This window comes from Diadema antillarum, unplaced genomic scaffold, assembly GCF_040938485.1.
Source record: "Diadema antillarum isolate AM-2024a unplaced genomic scaffold, OU_Dant_1.0 seq00000326_RagTag, whole genome shotgun sequence".
NCBI classification, from domain to species: Eukaryota; Metazoa; Echinodermata; class Echinoidea; order Diadematoida; family Diadematidae; genus Diadema; species Diadema antillarum.
In genome coordinates, this window is record NW_027271344.1 from 1,861,144 (window position 1) to 1,880,960 (window position 19,817).

A 19,817-nucleotide genomic window follows, 5' to 3' on the forward strand; every position below is an offset into this window, starting at 1 on the left:
GCTCTCCTGTATCATCCCCAAACCGCGTGACGAATCAGTTGAGACAATAGTCACTTGTAAATAATTCTAGAAGCCACAACGAAACCCCAGTTCGCTTGGTCCTACAACAGCGATTGCATAAAACACTGCAGCTTATGCAGCATAGCAACAGCTGGACCATATAACAAACAAGCCGTGTCCCTTGTTGCTATGTTGCTGTAATAATGACAGTTACCATAGTATGACAACTAAGTATTCAAAGATGGAGCACACTCTCTTAAACATTTTAAAAAACATTTCTTTTCAAATGTATACGATTATATTAATACGCTGTATAAATATAAACATGTTGAGATTTCACGTATTGGCTTCACCAAGAAATGAAGAAAGAAACTGGTAATTCGTCATTGGCCGAAAATGCATTACCAATTTGTTTCTTACACACACACACACACACACACATATATATATATATATATATATATATATATATATATATATATATATATATATATTCAAGCATGCATAAAAAAAGGGAAAGCAGATGTGAAGATTACGTACTCGAATGGATAGATGCGTAAGCGATGGATAATCTATTATAATCGAGCTATTACTCTTCAGTGTCAATTCTATTTTTGATTTCAGCTCTTATGTTCATATTTGTCTTTTGTTTTATTTTGTCTACCTAATGCGTTTTCACAAATGCACGCAATTGTTTATGAAGCAGGGAACAGTAACAGCAACAAAGTATCATGATAGTCTGCGTCCCACCAGGCATATTGAACGTTTTCATTCATCGACTGAAGTAGAGCAGCTATACATTTCTTCATCTTTATCATTGCCTTGATTATTGCCTACCAGCGCTAAAATATGATAACACGTAGCCAAATTAATTCACAGTTGGTGCTTTAACCATCGCTCCTTGGCACAATATCAACTCGAGATGGCGTCTGACACCGTCGTCATTCTGCTCATCCTACATGTACATGCACTGAGCATCACATCTTTCAAAGTGGACCATCAATCCATGCTGTGTCATAACAAACACCAGACATCTAGAACTTCCACCAAAACATCACGAAATACATACGATACTGACTTGACCGGACCAATGTTTAGCTTTCACTGTTGATGCATGAAATATTTTCGTCCTGCAAATTTTGAATATCTCACTTGATATAATTTTGGAGGTTTGTGTGCTCCATTTCAAAATATGCACATTCACGAGAAAATCGGCTAACTTCTTAAAGCGAATCCTTCAGACTTCAAAATTGGATGAATGGAATATTCTTGTATTCAATTTTGTACTGGAAAATTCTCAAGGAAAGTTTTTTCCTGGCGAACGGCACGAAATTTCTCCCCCAGCAGTGGATAGTGTATTAATTTGCAACATATCATGCGACCATAAAAGAACCAATCGAATATTATGTTGAACAACAACAACGCAAAATTCACAGGCATGTTGATCAGATTCCCCAAACCAAGGTTTTGCCCAACACTGCCGGTAATACCAACAACAGATGGCGACATGCAGCATGGAAGCTAAGGGCTATCTGGCAGATTGGTGGCAGTTAGCAATGTGTGATATAATGCTTCCACAGTGACTTCCAAGAGGGAGTTTAGCTATATGCTTGGCTTGATGATGACGACCATTTAATATTTCATTTCATTTCATGGTGATGACGATAATTATGATGATGATGATATAATTAAAAAAAACCCAAACAGCAAAACAAAAAACTTTTTCCTTAATTGTATAAGCCATATCACCATCTGGAAGTGTGCGTGTTCCGAATTAAGTATAAATGAAAAGAAAGGGGAAGAGCATAAGATGGAAATTGATACAATTAAGATCTGGAGCGATGAGGGGTATAAACATTTTACTACTAGTATATCAGCTGTTTTCAGCATTGTTCTGAATAAACAGACTATTTCCACATGCTTGATATCATCGGAAGAGCATTGTACAGTTCCGCTGGCACTGCAAAAGCTTGTGCTCCATATTAATTTTGTAACGGTTTGGGGTTGAACAAAGAAATGCAACAGGTCACAAGTCCACAGCATACTGCCTTGAAAACTTTGTGGAACAAGGTAAGATGTGAAGAAATGCACAGCTGTGAATTTTGTCTGCTTTCATGATTTTCCTCAACATACCCTTGTCTGGCAAAAACATTTAATACTCACTCCCAACCCCACCCCAACCCCCCCCCCCAAAAAAAAAACAACAACAACAACAACAACAAACCACAAAAACTAGAAATGTCGCTATGGCGACTGATGTCTCCGCCATAATGCATGATTCTACCAATAGGTGTATAGTACAATGTCTTCAAGATGTGTGATGACAGTTTCACATAACTGGCAAAATATTGATATGACAGGTTTGTTAGAAATGTCTTGAATGTTCACTTTCCTAAAACTGGGTTTGCTATAATTGTCTAAGAGTGCAGGTACACATATTTGGGGAATTGAGGATTTTTACTTGACTTCTGACCGACCCTGTTATAAGTTTATGCATTGAGTAATTTTCAAGGTATGAAGAAAGAGTGTAATTACAGTACAAAATAGATTTTTTTTTTTTTCATTTAAACCTGACCTTTGACCTTCTGGCTGGAAATTTCCCAGAGAATCTCCATTAGGTAATACATATTAATATTAAGTTTTAAAACTAATAATGCAAGCATTGCATTGTATACTAGTATATAAGGGAAACAGTAAAATTTTGAGTTGACCTTGACCTTTGATCCCTGACTATTGACCCATGACCCCTAAGTTCCATGAAGATACATTGAACCATTTGTGAGAAAAGTGAAATTGCAACATTTTCACCTAACCTTTGACCTTTTGACCTTTGACCTTATGACATGAAACTCTCTGTGGAAAATCTTTACGCAGAAGTACATGTCTACACTAAGTTTCAATAAAATATCTTCGGGCATTGCAATCAAAGTGGGGGAAATAGCAACATTTTTAGCATTTGACCTTGACCTTTTGACCTTTCACCTCTTGCCAATGTCACTAAAATCTCCTCACCTAATTGCCCCATCATACATCATCCTTGGACCAAGTCTGGTGAAAGCTGCTTCATCCAGTTTGGAGTTATCACGTAAACAGATAAATTTTAGGATTTGACCTTGATCTTTGACCTTTGTCTGCTTTCACTAAAAATCTAATCATGTAATTGTCCCATCATACATCATCCTCCGACAAAGTTTTGTGAAATTTGCTCGATCCAGTCTTGAGTTATCGCGTAAACGGATACAATTTCATGATTTGACCTTGACCTTTGACCTTCGGCCGATTTCACCCAAAATCTACTCAAGTAATTGCCCCATCATACTTTATACTTGGACCAAGTTTGGTAGAATTCTAGTCAATATTTCACAAGTTATCGCGTAAACGAATGCGGACGGACGGACAACCCGAAAACACATAATGCCTCCGGCACCACTTCGTGGCGGAGGCATAAAAAAACTACTGGGAATACATTCTGCAATGTCTACAGTGTATGCATGTGTGCATTCGAGTATGCACATGTCTGTGTGTGGATGTTTGTCCTGTGGTTTGTCTATGTTCATGAGTCTTCTGCTCCTCATTAGCTATTCATCATTGGTCAAACTCATTACTCCTTGATTTACACAACACCCTTTCATTAAAAGCAGAAGGCATTCTCAACAAAAGGAATCCATACCAGAATAAAGCACACTCATGTACACAATTAACCTTGAAATTTGAACCAACCAATGTAACATGCTTTTTTCTATCTCACCTTAACCCATGGGGCACGCTGGCTACAGGGCTTGACATAGGTGGTGGTCAAGTGCCACTAAAATTCAAAATGGATTGTTACATTTCCTTTTATTTCTGACCAATATATTTCTTTTTTGAGGCTACCAAAATTTCAAATTGAAAGATTTTAGTGATCGCATGGGCCACTAGAGAAAAAAAGCTAGTGTCAAGCCCTGCTGCACACAAAAGATATGTTACAAGCACAGTTTACACCAGATTTCAGGAAAGTCTCACACGATACACACCAGTGTCCTGGATACAACTACAGAACTTGTGTGTTTGCACTCTATTTCCCTGTACTTGTACCAATCCATGTTTGAAGGCATTCATCACCCAAGACATTGAGAGTGTATAATCAGTCACACATAATACTCTGGTAATATTCTTCTCTTTTTGCATACGTAACAAACACAAACAAATGGAAACTGACCAGAAATGTATGCACTGTAATTCACAAGTGAAAAATTGAGCGAAGAAAATGGGATTCCACACACTCCAATAACTTCGGGCCATTGAGAATCAAGGGTTTCTGGGACGGACACTGTACAAGGGCTTTCTATAGCTCAGTCAATAGAGCACCTGTTTAGCAATCTGGAAGTCTTGGATTCGAATGCCCATGGAATCTCATATTCCTTGCTCAACTTTTCACTTGTGTGAATAACATTATTCTCTCTCATTTTCACACTACACTGACCACATCACAGAAAGTAAAACAACAAAGATATTGATCATGATCTCCTGTTGTGATAGTAGTTGTAAATAATAGGAATTTATTGAAGTTTCCTGACTTGGACATTCACGGGACTTTCGTACATGGACCCCAGAGTGGACAAGAGGGAGGAGAGATACATATAGAGAAAAAAAATCCCACATAACTGAAATATAATTTATGGATAATGTTAAAAAGAAGGGAAAAAGTGGCCTTGAAAGAAGCAGATCTCAAACACTACCCCATGTAGGTTTGACTGTCTGTGGTACACAACCTGTATATTTGTCATTAGTCTTGTGTGATTAACTAATCAAAGCACACTGCAGGTTAGCTAAATTTTAACACTATGTAACTCCTGGTTGAAATCAAATCTACTGCCTGCCATCAGCTCGATTTCTCTTACACGAGCATTCCTCCAACGCAGCCTCCCTCCGACAATCTGCACCATTCCATGACATATTACTAATAGACATGGCGCAACAAGTAGCATTACACAAAGGGTCCTCTTCTGATTATCTGTCTCCACCACAAGAATCTGCCAATGATAACTGCCGGTATGTATGATGCTTTGGACTGGTTGTTAATATCTGGACAATTTCCATCGCTTCCACCTTTGAGGCTAGTTGCAGAAAAATTTCCCAAAGATTAATTTCACTTTGCATAAATATTTGTGAATATTTTTGTTTCTTTTCAATCTGACAAGTCAAAGTTAGTCACTTTAGACAGAACAGTACAGGTTATCCTGCTTCACACTTTGCCATGATTCGGAAGAGGTAGAGTCAATGCGACTGATTTAATGTCATTCATATTCAGTAGAGTAATGTGTTCATACACACTGCCATTATCCTAGTCTCTGAAATAGAAGAGGAAACGAAAATCTGGAAATATGTAACTGGTGTGAAATCTACTAAGGCTGTTCTCATTTGAAGATCTTTCCTTGGTTGAATACCAAGCCTCCGAAGTCGCCTTCCCATGTGAAGTATGTCTTGACCAACGCCTTGGTTTCTTCTGTGTCTGGGTCCAGTTTGGTCCACTTGTAGGACTCGTAGTCTGCTTGCCAGTCCTCAGAACGCTGTAGACAAAGCAAGCATGTCACAGGAAAACAACTGCAATAATTAGAATTTGGCTGTCAACACTAAAACTCTGCAATAAAATGAATGCGAGTCATCTATTGAAGAATGAGAGAAATTTGCTCAGTAAATATTGATTATCACAAAGGCCCACAAGCAAAAGAAAGAAACGAATGCTCACAACTGCATCTGCTACTGCTAACTAATAAGAAACAAAGTGCCATTATTAGATCTGGGAGAAACGGACAGACAACCCACACACATGTAAGGCCTCTGGCACCCTTCAGCCAGATGTATACATATTAAAGAAATGACCATGGACTGGAAATATGTGAGAAACCAGTGAAATACTAATGAAAACACACACACACAAAGAATTCTTACCTACCAACACATCTTAAGGCTTCAGTAGGGGAACAGAAATCAGAAATCATGCTTACATTGAAAACTAGGTCTTGTCCCCTCCAGAACCAGAGTCCTTTGATGTGTGTGTCCTTGTCCTTGCCAAAGATGATCATGCTGGCAAAGGCGTTCTTGGCCAATTTCTCCAGACGCTGGAACATACCTATACATTTGAAGAAATATTTTTTATTCACTCACTTTCCTCTTGCTCCCCATTTTGGCTCTTCCATGAAAAAGCCTCAGGAATTCTTTCTTTTTTTCTTAACAAATCTATCTTGTCATTTTCTGACAAACCTTTCATCAAATCCGACATAGATTTGTTTAGCTCATCAAATCTTGAAGCCAGTGTTTACCATTGCGAGCAGAAATTCAAAAATATTTGAGTTATGACATTTGATTTGATGCATATGAATAGTTCAGTTGTATTACAAAACATCCTACCATATGAAAATTTTACTATAAAGCCACAAATTTGAGGGGATATCACTAATTTTATCAATAAACCATAACTGTAGACGGTTCATTCTAGAAACACTTTTAATAAAACATTATTGTTCACTTTTTGTATATCTAACTACACGTAACATTGATTATTAGACGGATTAACATATTTACATCGGTGGTTTCTATGAGTCTGGGCAATTACCCCTGACCCTTCCCCTGGCCCTAATCCTAATCCAAATCCTGAACCGAATCCTCACCCTAACCCAAACTCCTAACCCTAAACCTAACCCTAACCCTAATCTTTACTCTAATCTTACCACTAACCAATATTTAGCCGGGAGGTAATGGCCCTCTGGGGGTAATTGCCCGAATACGGGTTTCTATCAGTAACTCACATTTTAGAAATATTTTGCAGTACTAAAGATGTTTTGTGTTTCATCTGCAAATAGTAAATAGTGGCTTCTACGTGCTGCAACGAGGCCTTGGCAGACAAAAAAAAAAAAGTTACTACAAGAGAATCCTCACAAAGATGGACCATTGGCTTTAACCACAGGGACACTTTGTAACATACATATATGCAATAAGAAAACACTCTCTTAAGCCATTCGCACTATTTTCACTTGCCTGTTTACAGTGCTGACTGGCATTTATCCATAACATGACAATTGCTGTGGTACATACAGCAAATTCAGCAGTAAGTGGGACTGATAAGGACAGACACCAGTGCTTCACTTAGACCCCGTTTACAGTGCGAGGCTCGGCCCAGCCCCGCTTCAGTGTAAACGTGCAAAAGGCCAAATGCGATTTGGCCTCGCATTTGGCCTCGCTCTGGAGGTGGTCTCGGCCGCGGCCGAGCCGCGGCCGAGCCGCGGCCGAGCCGGGCCTTTTCTCAGTGTAAACGTAAACCGGGCAAAATGCGTGGCCAATGTTAGTCTGGCTTTCAAACCCTCTGCCTGTACTATTTCGCTGTTCAGGATACTAACCCCGTCAACGTCGAAAACTAGTATAGTTTAAGGTGGTTTTGTCCTGCAAAGGATTTTTCCTTCGGCAAAGGCCTTTGGCCGAACGGCGACTTTGTCGCCATGGAATTCATTTGGCAAAGGGTCTGAAAACCAGACAATACCAAATTGCATTTGTTTACAAGCAGAGCGCCACTACGACAACATATTGAAAGGTTTGAATCAAAAGCGCGGCCGAGCCCGGCAGTGTAAACGGACAAAATTGCGGGGCCCGGCCTCGCAATTGAGGCTGGGCTCGGCCCTGCCCCGCACTGTACACGGGGTCTGAATCTATTATGTGTAGTAGTCATTTTACATTTGAATAGGCTACAACCTTCATACCTCCAGGTTTCCCCCTCGCTGGTTACGAGCACTATCTAGGAATGATTCTTTCATCACATTGGACTCTTTATATAACAGGAAACTGATGTAATAAACTGCCACTAAAACCAAGTACATTTATGTGCTCAGAAAGTCCTTTGCATTTATTGTTCAAACCCATATAAAACAAAATGATTTTTCAACTCCAAAGGAGTTTGTTTGAACAAGAATCCATTTTACGTTTAATGGTAACTGTCAAGAAGATTCACAGTAGTTCCTAAGTCATTCAGTAGTAACTTTAACTATTGTACTCTTATTGCTAGATCTTACCTCCAACAAGATTGCATGTCTGGAAGACACGGTTTGATTTGATGTGGTCAGGGTAGTCGTAATCACAGAGCCACAGGCTGTACCCTTCCTTGTCAAACTTCTCCCAGAAAAAGGGAACGGCTACTGTCTCGGTGTCGTTGTTGGAGTAGCACCGTTTGAACTCATCCATGTTGAAGTTGCTGCAGAGTACAATTGAAAATGAAATCTAGAGTAGAGAAACTCAACCTCTGCATGCAGTCAACTGGGCAGTATGTAATGTTTCATATATTTTCAGTATGTCATGGCATTCTCACTCAATCACTACAATGCCATTCTAATGCTATCACTGTACAGCACAATAGCTTTTTATCAACACAAAGATGGGGGTCTACATGCATCAAAAACAAAATTACTCCTACATCCTATCCTCCTTTCTCCCACAAACATCTAATGGGAAAGTTTCCCCAGATTCAACAAATGAAGATCAGCGAAAAACTCCCTGAATGTTCAAGAATCACACAATCACTGAAAAGACTTTGAATCCTCAAAATTTAGGTTACTATATAAGTGATGCCCTTTCTGATGGGAAATCCAAATCACAATCTGCACATGCCCTTTCTGACTCCAGAGCATTGGAGTCAATACACCATCCTGCTGGGCTCAATGTGTGGTTTAAAGAGGAACTACCACTCTTCAAGGCAGCATCATAATCATGGCTGCAGACTTCTCCAGTGTTAGCAAAGCTTACCAGAATCCAGGGGTGGTATTCTGAGGTCGTAATTAAGTCTGTAACTAACTTCGTGATTAAGTCGTGAAGTTAATAGGCCCTTAATCATGGGCAAAATCGGTATTCTGAGGACGTAATTAAGGTATGATTAAGTCCCCTGTAATTATCTTAGGCCCCTCCCATCTAATTGTTATTCCATCCAATCAGACGCGTTGTTAGAAGCCAAAATGATGACTACACGCGCATATATGCCCTCAATGCGCGCTCCTGCACGCCCCCTGTAATTACAACCCAAGAGGTCCGTGCGCACACTCCGGTATTTGATTACAACCCCTCACCTACGCACGCGAAGATCTCAACCTCTTTGCTCACATAAAATGACAAAATTCCTTGAAGATCGGCTATATTTCTTTTTTCTCTGAATTCTACGGATACCATGATAACAAGATTCAACCGCTCCTCGGTTACCGAAGACGGTAAGCATCGTTGTGGCAGAGAAAACACGATGTAATGCGTGATATCGGACTAGTTAATGACACTCTTTGGTATCATTAAGTTTTCCATTAACTTTCATACTTAATTACACCCTCAGAATACCGATTCGTAATTAACTCTGTGATTAAGTCCTCTCAGAGGTGCACGCGCATTGATACGCGCAAACGCGTAGGTCCTTCCCGCCAAAACGCTTGTTGTCATGGTAGTTAATAAACCCCCTACTTAATCATGCTCTCAGAATACCAATTCGGTAATTAAGTGCTAATCAGACACTTAATTAGCTCTCAGAATACGGCCCCAGCTGATAATGAAGTCGCACAAATAAAGTTCCAGAAATCATCTCTTACCAAACTCAAAGCAAATGAAATATTTGTTTTTGTTTTTGTTTAAATAACCATAAACTCACTGTCCTTCCAACAGATAAATGGGGGGGGGGGGGGGGGGGGGGGGAGTGCGAAGAGTATGGCACATCTGGCCATGAGCACTGACACACTTGTATTATGTCTGAGAGGCACGGGGTCTGGAGAATGAGACTAACAAAGACCATCCAGACACGAAAACCTGTCAGCTGGCATTGCTGTACCCTCACTTCCAAATGAGGCAGCTATGATTTGGGAGCTGCACCATTGAATGGTAAGGGGTGGTTTACCTGTTCTTCTGACTGACCAAGGGAATACAAAACCCTATGGTCATTGTGTACTTAGACTGTAAGTGATGACCAGCAATAGTATTTTGAATGATTTATACCCAGAATGGATATAAAGTCTGTCAATATCACTGCAATAGCTTTTTATTCAAGATGCAATTGGCATCTCACATGGCACAAATAATATTACATCAAGCACCTCTCTGAACAAGCTTCTTGGACAGTTCATGCAAGTTTAAGCATCATACTAACATCAACCCTGCAGTAGATGTTACCATATCATTTGAATACTGTGAAAAGTTCAAGCGCTTTAATGAACAAAATACATCTTTAATAAATTTCAAATCAGATACTCAATTGGTAGTCAAAGCCTTTTCATGAGTCCAATAGACAGTACATTTTGATCATGAGTTTACATGTAAGACTCATACCTGGTAATTAATATCTACAATGGGCTTTACATTCCATTTTCAATTAGTGTTATTTGCAGATTTGTTTATGCACTTCCTCTGTATTTCCTACACCATACCTGTAAGGCTACTATCAAGATCTTACCTTGGTGGTAGATCAGCGAAGGGGTCCTTCTTTGGCTTGGGTGGGGGTGGCGCTTCATCTTCATCCTCTTCGACCTCCTTCTTGGCTTTCTTCTCTTGCTTGGGTTTTTCCTGCTTGGGCTTTTGTTCCTTCTTTTCCTTCTTCTCCTTCTTTGCTCCACCGCCAGACAGTTCATTGAACTTCTTGGCTATGTTATTGGTAGAGAAAGAGAAAGAGTACAATATCTTATGAACAACTGTACCAGCCATATATAGGCGACACTGACCTTGAGGTGCAGAGTATACTGTATACGCTGTTATTTTCGTGTAGAGATTGTATTTCCGCGAATGACATGGTCATAGACATTTTCACGAGATGCTGTTTTCGCGAATTGACGCTGACGCTTGCGTTAACGCTCTGGGAACAAAGTGCACGAGGAAATTTTCGCGTGTTGTTAAATTTGCGATCCAACTGCGATTTGCGAAATTCGCGAAAATAACAGCTTATACAGTATAAGAATTGTTTTTAGTCAATGCAAGACTCTCTTCAATACACATATACACACACACACACACACACACATACACATTCTACGCATACCAAGGAGCTTTTATACATGGAGTTCTAACTGGCTGTAATTATTCAAACAGTTGTCAAATTTCTATTGATGTACAAAGGAATTCCACAGGTGCACTTGTGCCTTTGATGATCGATGTTCCTTGCCGCTGTCTTGCTGAGCATTCTGTAGATTAATTTTGAACGTTATCATAATGTTGGCCATATTTTGCTTATCTATTTATTAAATGAAATGAAATTTCAATTAATGATTAAGCATGTAAAACAAAAGACAATTCGGTCCAGAAATTTGCGCAAAAGTGTAAATCAGAGCTGTTCATGTGAAAATGTTTAAAACTGTACCATCCTAGAAAGCTGGTTTTATCACTTTTCCGCTTAGTTTCTGTTAATAAAACTAATACGGAATAATCTTCAAGTATAATTCTTTATTGATAAATATATCAGATTAGTGACCGGGTATGACAAGTGCAATATTTTTCATCTGTATTTCAGCATTTTCTGCTTAATTTCTATTCGCGCATCCTCATGTCTGTACCAACTACCTTTTATAAGAAGGGATAGCGAAAAGTAATACCGTACCATCACAAAGAAATATCTTCCTTTGAAAGTGGTTAGTGATTATGCAAATGAGACACGAGTCAATTGTCTTCCTATCTGCGCGGCAGATCGTGTTTGGCACATGCTTCAAATATTTTTGAGCGGCGGTTTCGAACATCTAGCAAAGGAAATAAGACGGTTGTGACTCCATTCTCTAGAACCTCCTTGCACATACTAGTATCTGGTGCTGAAGTGACTATGAGTTACATAAGGTGGTAATTCCTGCCTCTGTGTTACAAATTTGACTAATCAAAGTATGAAAGAAGTGTTGTCATATATCCTGTAAGTCAACTGCTGCATCAAGTAAGGTTGAAGCAATATGGGATAAATAAACAGTGATGCAGCTTTCTTTTCTGGTAACATCAAGATCAGTGTTTTCCAAAGTGATACCACAGTAATTGATGCTGGTTGCAATTGCTCCATGTGAAGTAAAGCTGAAAGAACAAAACATAACAAAACAAAATTGTATACATTTCTGAGAAAAGTGATAAGCTCACCATCAAACTGTGCTGCCTTTTCACAGAGAGACACTTCCCCAAGAACAGCCTTGACTTCAGGTTGGTTGATGAATGTGACAAACCACCTGTTCAGGTTAACGAAACCCTGGCGGAAGGCTTTGTCGAAAACCTAAGGAAATACAAAGATAAGTATGGTGCATACTAAAGTGGACATTACATCAATATGTACAGGTCAAGAAGTGGGGGTGGGATGGTAATCTGACCACAATTTTGGAAGACCTGAGAATTATAGGTATTCTGTTTTTTGCAAATACTCTCCCTAAAGCTGCCCAAATGTAAACCTTAACTTTTTCAAATTTCTGCAAAAGAATCAAACAGGAAAGGAAACAATAGTTTTATGATAAAAAAATAAACTTAAAAGCACTGTTAGACCCAGTCTACAGAATAACAGATATGTTTCAATTAACCAGACAACAGCAGACACACAATATTTTACTCTTTTAAACTGATTTAATAGAAAAAAATCAAAAGTTAGTTATATGTGCTGGAATTCTTTCTACCCCAATCTACTTGGAAACTAGTTCTATAAAGAGCTTTGCCTAAGTTTGAGTTTGAATGTTGAACAAGCAATATACAGAGTTAACTATACTTTCAGCATCCTGAAACAGAGAAATGTACTACAAAGTCTCCACAACAAAGCACTGTGGTTGAAGCATGCATGAAACAATGTCTGAGAGGCACGGGGTCTGGAGAATGAGACTAATGAAGACCCATCCAGACACGAAAACCTGTCAGCTGGCATTGCTGTACCCTCACTTCCAAATGAGGCAGCTATGATTCGGGAGCTGCACCACTGAATGGTAAGGGAAGTACATTGACAACCTCAATCAAAAACCTACTGTTTGAATGTGGGCACATAACTTATTCTTAATTCTATCAATATTTCAAACAGGCTGACTTCTACATTTTGCAAAGTCAGAGCAGATTTGTCCCAACTGCTTTCTCACTACAGCAACTTGTTAAATAGACATTCAAGAGTCAATAATTCACTCCATCCAAAAAATTGGCAAGATTCAACTGCCACAAACAATTTAGTTAGGCATATACACATGCCACAGAGGACGATACACAAAGACAAAAGGTACATTTTCTACAAACATCAATGGTCTTTGTTGCACTCACCTGCCTGTAGGCAAGGAGGAGGTTGCAGGCCACGCTGATGTCGGCAAGCGTCACCCTCTCACCAACAAGGAATGTACGCGTCTTGAGGTATTCGTCAAGGAAACCCATGACTGCCCTCAAGTGCCCCTTGGCCTTCTCTGTTGCCTGGAATCAAAGCAAAGCCTTACCATCTTTACACTGTCAATGACAGCCACTAATCTTAAGAACTATTACTGACTTCATTAGAACTTACTTAAGAACTTCTTGCCAGACACATGTCCAAGGAGCATTGACCTTGGGGGGTTTGCCAGTCTTCAAGACTGGTCATACCTTCTGGACACATTGAACTGCTGATTATTTACAAAATATATGTTTGAACACCAATATACATGGTATAAAAGGATACATCACAGAAGACATGCTCAACAGATACAAAAATAGATCAGATGTGGGGTGGGGGAGGGGATCAGCTCTGATTACCCAAAATTTGTTTGTATCTGTTATCAACATGAGTGGTAATTGTTTTAAATTAGCCTTCTTCTGACACTAGCTCACTTACGAGGTCATCAAAATAAACTGTTCAAAACAATAAAATCCTTTTAAATTGCAGTCATCACAAATTAGAGGCAGTTTCCCAAACTGCCTTTATGTCTCACAATCATTAAGATTACATTACGAAATTGTCTTTATCTCTGTACCTCTCTATTCTAAAAGTCACACAGATTGAGACATGAAAGATATTGAAGGAAATACTTTCATTCTCCACTCTTTATTCTCTTCCTACAGAAAGCATCACAGATAAAATTTGACATAGCTGCCTCCAACTTGGCTCCCTTACACAGATCACACAATGATGTACATCTTGCCATTCGTGATACTAGGAGGGTACACCCACCTGCTTGTTGAACTGCATGACGCCAAGTGTTGGGAAAACCCAGGTGCTGGCAGACGGCTCAATCTCATTATCAGCCAGGTTGACAAACATCTGGACTTGGGCCCTCGACAGGTCGTCAGTACCCCTCAACTGCTCGTTGGCAACTGTGTAGTTAGAGTAGTACATCAAGGGAGGATGACATTACGTTAGGTAATTTGAATAATTGGCTACTCGCAATATTTTGCCTGGAAAGCTTGGAAACTATCAAAATGTTCCTTTGATGTTATCATATCATCACCTACTTTGCTAAAAGGATCACACAAGAAATGTACTGTCCAATCCTCTGTAATGTAATATACCTGATTATTAAGAATACAGAATAAATCATGTCTGGAATGTCTAATATTTGGAGAACATCAAAATGCAAAGATATCTAAATTTCTGGAAGGGCTATCAAACTTTATTCTAATGTTTATATCGCACAAAAAGTCATTGAGCATTGATGATTTACACTCCATTCCTAATTACTATCACAGTCATTGTTGTGGTGCATATTCATCTTCTATTTTCTTCTGATATGTCAAAACATAAACATGATGCACAGAAGATATTTTGCTCTCTGTTCCACATTATGGAGAAAATCTGGATGTCTGATAAAAAGTTTTCTCAGCAATCATCCTGGCCATTAATTCATATGCAATGTGAAGTGCATACCAAGGAGGTTCAAGAGAATGGTGTCACAATTGTCTAATTTCCTTTGAAACCATGTTTGTAGCTGCCACTCAAAAAACATTCGAAGTATGTGTCAAATTTGATCTGCCTCGCAAATAGGAAGACAATTGATTCATGTCTCACTACATAATGAACAGCCACTTCCAAAGGAAGAAATGCTTCTATGATGGTAATTACTTTTTGCCACCCCTAATCATGAAAGTTGGGATGATATGTAGTCGTATAGTCACAGGATATGCGAATAGAAGATGTGTAAAAATCGATAAAATCAATATCAAAATTACTCGACTAGGCAAGCCTGGGCACTAATCCGACACATTAATCTATAAAGAACTATACTTGCATATTATAAAATATCAGTTTTATTTGACAGAATTAAGCAGAAAAGTATTAAAATTGGCTTTCCAAAATAGTACAGTTTCAAATACTTTCACATGATAACCCTCTGACTTACAATTTTACACATGTTTCTGGACCGGATGGATTCTTGTTTTGTATGTTTAATCATTAGGTGAAATTTCATGTCACTTTATGAATAAACAAGCAAAATATCCGCAACATTATGTTAGAGTTTAAAATGGATTGGATTGCTGAGAGAGACAGGAGCATCGGATCCCAATCATCAAAGGCGCATGAGCACCTCTGGGATTTATTTGTGCATCCATAAAAAACTGACTGAATAATCAAAACCAGTTGTAACTCCAGCTCTTGAACCTCCTTCCACATACATACCATAATAGGCAATGGCATTGGCCTCAAACAGTGTGGCTCCACTTCCATTCTCAAATGCTGGCACCTGCAGCAAGAGAAAACAAACATAAAGATAAAAAGTGCTTCATATGAAATTGACTATGGTGTTATTACACATCCCCTCTTGGATGAATACTTATGTAAAATGTCAGGAAACGGAAGTTTATTACTTCAACACTGATTTCTCTGCTCAATATGTGTGAAATACACCAGGCTTGGTCATTCTTTGAAAATTGTTTACACATGAGGAGCATTTTTGTAACTAAGTAACTGTAAATCTTGTAAACACACTGATGAAAGCGCAAAGCTATTTGGCAAATGTCGACAAAATAATTACTGTAAACGTGGAAATTTTCGCGGTACATTAATTTTCGCGGATTTCGCGCTACGTTCGGCTAGCGCGAATTCAAAAACGCGCGAATATATCTTCACAATTTTCTATGCACATTTTGAACGGGATGAATAAGTGTGCGCTTCATCGATGATACTGCTACGTATACAATGTACAGGCATGTTTACGCTACTAGTATACTGTGCGAAGAGACTGCTGTGTACTGTAGCAAGCATGTGTGCACCGCACGCACCGATGCTACATTCCTCCGTGCCGTGACTATGGTACTACAGTCACAGCTGTACTACGTATTTGAGTGCTTGTACTCGCAGTCGAGCCGCTCGCTACGTCGCTTGTCATACGCTGGCATAGCAAGCTATGTAGCAGAGGCTTTGGATGAAAGCAGTGAATGTGTACTACAGTAAAGTAACCTGCTGCGGAGCGCGAATTTAAGAACCCGCGAATACGTTTTCGAGCCGCTCAGCGCGAAAAATTAATCGCGCGAAAATATTGACGTTTACAGTACAGCCATCTATACTTATCTATATGTTAATATTGTCAGCAGTCTGAATCACATGATGCTGATTTTTGCTATATCTCTCATTTTTTCAAATTCAATTTATGAATTTAGCAAAAGGAATTTAATCTCTATTTTCTTCAAATATTTATGATCTAAGAACTGTAATAAAGCTTTTAACTTATAAGGGGCTTATTGTATTTTCATGCTCTCTTCTCACATATGCTGTGAGCAGGTTGATAGATAAAAGAATGAAAATTGTTGCTTTATTTCTTGAGTCACTTCAACATGTGCAAAAAACAACAACAAACAAACAAAATTAATTTCTCTGAAAAATGCAAGGAAAGTATCCACACATAATATTCGAAGCTTTGTCTTGGTACCGGGCACTACTAGTGCTATATCCAATGTACAATGCTACGTACCTTATACCAGAATACCGCTGGTTTCAATTAAAAAAACTGCATGCATTCTACTTTTCACGCTATTCTAAATTTCTAATCTATTAAAATAGCATGTCTGCAAAGAAGCACTAAACTCAGGCGTCTCAGCATGGACGCCATGGTGTGAAACTTTATTCACCATAATTTATGGCCCCTGCACCAATGTTCAACCTCCCGTGCCAAGGTTCGACAGTTGCAAATAACACACATTTTTGATGAAATGTACTTGAAACGATATATGCATTGTTTCCACCTCTGCCTCTTTTCTTCTCTATTTATTGCATCTTCCACCCTTGTTTCATCAATTGAATTTGTCTGACAATTGTTTAGTTGAAATGCAATAATTGTTTGTAGGGGATCATTTCCAACAAGCCTCTCGTGTGCTTTCTATGATCCCTCCATCCATTAACAATGTATAAATTGAACCAAGACAATTGCGTTTTGATTTTTGTAAATGTTTTTTGATATGGAAATAAATAAATGAATGATTGAATGATTATGTTCATGTAGCAGGTGGCTGAATCTTGGGCGGCGCTGTGGTCGAATTAATATGAGCGGCTTGAATTGCATTTACTCACCAAATTACAGCAATAACAATGGTTTATAAACACACTCACTGCATTGGCATTGCACTGCAAGATTTATTACAAAAATTGATTATTTACGGCTAAAAACTAGACACTAGTATAAACTAACGTTAGAGCACCATCGCTAACTCCCCCTTCCTCCTCGTTTTCTTACAGATGGAACGTTGACGAGTATTTTGAAGAAAAAAAAAAACTGAGATTGTCAGTGACATCATACAGTACAGAGTCGCAGAGACTGAAGCATGTGAGAATACAATTCGGCAACCAAAAATATCAATAACAAGATTCATTTTGAGGTCACAACTAACTGACCATGGCCCCTAAACCCCTGCCCTGGACTGCCTCATCCTCCTGCTACAATTTTACGACTGTGAGCAGTTGCTGATGACACGTAACCTTCCATACTGCCCGTCTCCGCGTCATCTGCACTACTATACTGTTACAGTCCACAAAGGTAATTGCTCGCTCAACTGCGAGCTACGTTGAGCACGAATACAAACTCCATACAAAGGAGACAGATTTTTCCGTCGAAACAAGCAATGCTCAGCTTCTATAGGGGGCTAATTACTTCCTCCAAGTATTCTAAAGAAATAATTACATATAAAAAAAATCACTTACCTTTCCTAGAGGAAACTTCTTCAGAAACTCTGGGGTCTTGTTGGTTTCCCCGAGCTTGAAGGCCGGTGGATCTTGCACTACTTTGACCTGCGCTCCGCTGTATTTAGCGGAGATCAGGATTTTGTAGGCCCGAATATTTTCGGGGTAGGTGTACAAAGTCTGGATGGAAAATAATCATAAAAAACACAACTGAGTATAGATACACATATATCATGTACAAATAGCCACTAAAATTCGCAAAACAATCAAGGATGATCAGAATATCAACGGATTTTGACACAGTTACACGTGTAACCTTACCCCGGAAGCCATGGCTACGTACGAAAAGACTCTGCTTGCGTTGACGTTGCACAAAGTCCTATGCAAATTGCATGTACCGCCGACAGGCAGCGAGTTTCGTCGGAGGCCTGCACGGCGCTCGGCTGACACTTCGCTTCACGCCAGAGCCACCGGGGCTGCTGAAGCTGCAGGATCGATAAGACCTACCTGCCGTCCGTATATAGCTCGTCTGCTGCTGCATGCTGGATCAGTACGAGTACGTGCACATGGGAATCTGGAGTGGTGGATATCAGATGTGGGGCGGCTGCTCAATTTAACTACTTTAACGTATGAATATTTCATATTTTGTTATGTGTCGATTATTTCATCATTAGTTGTAATCACTTTTTGTTATTATCTGCTCTTGAGGAAACTTTAGACGCTACAAGAAAAAGCAGAAACCTAAGAATGATAAAGGAGCCTTTGATATAGTAGTCCCACGCATTGAGCTGTGTGTATGCTTGTCACTTCGGAATAGATTCGATTCTAATATCTGTAATTTCTTTGATTTGTGTGTATGAGTGGTTTGGAAATAACTTGTTTATATTTCATAGCGCTGTTCTTTGGTCTGAAAAATAGCAAGTTGCTGTAACACAGACTATATAAACTGAGTAATAGAATAAGGGGTTCTAATTTACTGAGCGACAAACGGTGACCGTTGACGGACGACGGACCATTGTAAAATCAAATAAAAAAGCTTGGCCTTGATAATAATGGTACATTCTATGTTTGCAAATCGAAATTTAACATTTGACTTTGAAAGAACTATTTTGGCATTAGTGCTGACTAACTACTATGCTTTTTACTTTTAATTCCTCCAAACTTAATTACCAATTGATATCCCTTGTGACCTACTTTAGTCAGATTCAAAACTTTCTAAATTGTAGCAATGTTCACTGATTTATTACAATTGAGTATTCCAGGCTAAGTCCCTACTTCAATTTTAGTGCAAAATTGTGTATTGACAATAGCAGTGTCAGTGAATCGTCTGGCCCAAGAAGTGAATGTACAACTCATACAAGGTATAACAGCATGTAATCGTCAAACCGCCAATGGTAATTAAATTTACCATTAACTGATCTTCAATAGGTTTTGACATATGGCACAAAACTAATAGTATACGGGCATCCTGTCATAACGAAGTCCTTGGAACTTGCAATTTTCTTTCATTATCAGGCCTATAGATCTACATAGAATTTTTTTTTCAGCTAAGCAAATAAAGTAGGTTCTAGTGTATAAAGTGCACTCCTGTTATAGCAAACATGGTTATAACAAAACTGCGTTGTCATTACAATGAAATGAAAATTCAGTCGCAACATTATGGGCTCTATATTTTTTTTTATTGTTTATTTGTGTGGTTCCAACAAAGTTTCGATATAACAAAAGAAAACTGCTGGTCCTGAGGACTTCATTACAATGGGAGTCCACTGTA

At 39.0% G+C, this 19,817-nt stretch overlaps 1 protein-coding gene across 1 annotated transcript; it reads right to left on the reverse strand.

Moving 5' to 3' along the window:
* Positions 1–4,507: 4,507 nt before the first annotated feature.
* Positions 4,508–18,495, reverse strand: LOC139730692 (elongation factor 1-gamma-like). The gene is made up of 10 exons (XM_071641561.1): positions 18,368–18,495; positions 18,068–18,226; positions 15,554–15,617; positions 14,111–14,253; positions 13,237–13,380; positions 12,094–12,223; positions 10,445–10,631; positions 8,043–8,221; positions 5,988–6,112; positions 4,508–5,549 (listed from the first exon to the last, which is right to left on the reverse strand). The coding sequence occupies exons 1-10, from the start codon at positions 18,377–18,379 to the stop codon at positions 5,397–5,399; spliced, it is 1,296 nt and encodes a 431-aa protein (XP_071497662.1). The 5' UTR covers positions 18,380–18,495; the 3' UTR covers positions 4,508–5,396.
* Positions 18,496–19,817: the final 1,322 nt, after the last annotated feature.

What these genes read in the sequence shown, in the direction of transcription:
- LOC139730692 (XM_071641561.1), bottom strand. An exon ending in AGAAGTTTCCTCTAGGAAAG is followed by an intron (nt 15,618 to 18,067) that starts GTAAGTGATTTT and finishes CTCTTGCTGCAG; the next exon opens with GTGCCAGCATTTGAGAATGG. An exon ending in GACAAGACCTAGTTTTCAAT is followed by an intron (nt 5,550 to 5,987) that starts GTAAGCATGATT and finishes CTTTGTCTACAG; the next exon opens with CGTTCTGAGGACTGGCAAGC.